This window comes from Microtus oregoni, unplaced genomic scaffold (genome assembly GCF_018167655.1).
Source record: "Microtus oregoni isolate MIOR12 unplaced genomic scaffold, Mior012 000027F_ref0000203, whole genome shotgun sequence".
Taxonomy (NCBI): domain Eukaryota; kingdom Metazoa; phylum Chordata; class Mammalia; order Rodentia; family Cricetidae; genus Microtus; species Microtus oregoni.
In genome coordinates, this window is record NW_024543086.1 from 16,030,008 (window position 1) to 16,032,461 (window position 2,454).

Here is a 2,454-nt window from a genome sequence, read left to right on the forward strand (position 1 = left end):
ATCACAGAATCCATACTGGTGAGAAACCTTACAGATGTCAAACATGTGGCAAGTCTTTTACCACGGCCTCAACACTTCATACTCATCACAGAATTCATACTGGAGAGACACCTTTCAGATGTCAAGAATGTGGCAAATTCTTTACCAGTCTCTCACATCTTCATATTCATCACAGAATTCATACTGGAGAGAAACCTTCCAGATGTCAAGAATGTGGCAAGCCCTTTACTCACGCCTCACATCTTCATGCTCATCACAAAACTCATACTGGAGAGAAACCTCACAGATGTTAAGAATGTAGCAAGTCCTTTAACACAAACTCAACCCTTAAAAAGCATCACTAAATTCATTTAATGGGTACATTTTATAAAATTTCTTAGTATACCTCACATTAATTCATTGTATAGATCTTCCTTACATTGCCAACTTATTACCCAGGCAGACATCCTTTAATTAATTTCCAAAGCGTAGTCAATACTTAAACAGCAAGACAGTTCTTTTTAAATTTAGAAACATTGGCTGGCGTCCACACCCAAGATCCGTTACCGTCTACGCAGGTCGGAATTCGTGCCTCCATCTACGCAGCAGCCATGCCGCCGTACACCATTGTCTACTTCCCAGTTCGAGGGCGCTGTGAGGCCATGCGCATACTACTGGCTGACCAGGACCAGAGCTGGAAGGAGGAGGTGGTGTCCATAGATACTTGGATGAAAGGCTTGCTCAAGTCCACCTGTCTGTATGGGCAGCTCCCCAAGTTTCAGGATGGAGACCTTACCCTGTACCAATCTATTGCCATCTTGAGGCACTTGGGCCAATCCCTTAGGCTTTATGGAAAAGATCAGAAGGAGGCTGCCCTGGTAGATATGGTGAATGATGGGGTGGAAGACCTTCGCCTGAAATACATCACCCTCATCTACACCAAATATGAGGAAGGGAAGGATGACTATGTGAAGGCCCTGCCTGGACACCTGAAACCTTTCGAGACCCTGCTGTCCCAGAATCAAGGAGGCAAAGCCTTCATCGTGGGTGACCAGATCTCCTTCGCCAATTACAACTTGCTAGATCTGCTGCTGATCCACCAGGTCCTGGCCCCTGGCTGCCTGGACAACTTCCCCCTGCTCAGTGCCTATGTGGCACGCCTCAGTGCCCGGCCCAAGATCAAGGCCTTCCTGTCCTCCCCTGACCATTTGAACCGTCCCATCAATGGCAATGGCAAGCAGTAATGTAGGGAGAGACCGGAGCTGCCTGTCCTCCTTTCCCCAGCACTAATAAAGTTTGTAAGACAGAAAAAAAAATAAATTTAGAAACATTGTATCCAGATATGAACTCTATTGTGATCAAGCATTTGTTGTAAACTGAATTTATGCATTGTTGTTGCTGACATACTATTTAAGCATCAACTATTATGAATAAATTTTCATAGTAGGAGTCATTTAAGCAGTAACATTTCTTGACTGTATGTTAAAATAATGTGATAAAGGATCAGTTATGTCCACTATTTCTGATTTTGATGCATACTTAATTTCTTGGCATTTGATTGCTAATGTAATGAGATTATTCTCTATATAAACATTATTTTCCTGTGACATTTTGTGATTTCACGTAAATATCAGATTATCTTAAATTTCAAGTCTTTCTATCTTGTATCTTTGCAATAAAAATGTTTATCATTTTGCCAATTTTTATTGCATCTTTTTGTTCTGATAGTCTATTCTGTAAGGACAGGGTATCATAAATGTGAGCTTTTCCATGGATAAAAACGACAATGAAAATATGTCATAAATTATAAGTAGATTTGTTATGAGATATGTCAACACAGTGTGAAGATAGGTTGCTGTGGTTAGTGTAATCGGAAGATGAATGGACAGTATCTAGGCACAAGATATAGGTAGGACTTCCTGGCAGAGAGAGGAATTGAGGTATGCATTTGAGTTGTGAGTAAACAGGGAGGAAGCAGAATATATGGTATGTGACAGAGAGTAGACTAAAAAATATAGAATAATTTAAGTTATTAGACCTAATTGGAACAAGATTAAGTTAAGGCCAACCACTCACAATAAGAATTCTACCTGTCACATTGTAGTAATAAGGGCGGCGGGGCTGCATCCCCAGCACCCCGGCTGCCTGGCTAGCTTATGCCCGAAATAACAACACACAAACTGTATTCATTTAAACACTGCTTGGCCCATTCTCTTCCAGGCTAATTCTCACATATTAATTTAGCCCATTTCTAATCATCTGTGTATTGCACCCCAAGGTGCACTTACCAGGAAGATTCTAGCCTATGTCCATCCTGGGTCGGAGCTTCATCCTGGGAGCGGGGCATGGCGTCTCTCTCAGGCGTCTGCTCCCGAGAGGAGAGCTGTCGAGACTCTGACCTCACTTCCTCTTCCTCCCAGCGTTCTGTTCTGTTTACTCCTCCCACCTATCCTCTAACCAATAAAATGGGCCAAG

General features: G+C 42.4%; 1 protein-coding gene across 1 annotated transcript; it reads left to right on the forward strand.

Moving 5' to 3' along the window:
• Nucleotides 1-563: 563 nt before the first annotated feature.
• LOC121463946 (glutathione S-transferase P-like) lies at nt 564-1,256 on the forward strand. Its single transcript, XM_041676532.1, has one exon. The coding sequence runs from the start codon at nt 591-593 to the stop codon at nt 1,221-1,223; it is 633 nt and encodes a 210-aa protein (XP_041532466.1). The 5' UTR covers nt 564-590; the 3' UTR covers nt 1,224-1,256.
• The last annotated feature ends 1,198 nt before the right edge of the window (nt 1,257-2,454 follow it).

Excerpts from the sequence above, each read along its gene's own strand:
- LOC121463946 (XM_041676532.1), top strand. The coding sequence starts at position 591 with ATGCCGCCGTACACCATTGTCTACTTCCCAGTTCGAGGGCGCTGTGAG.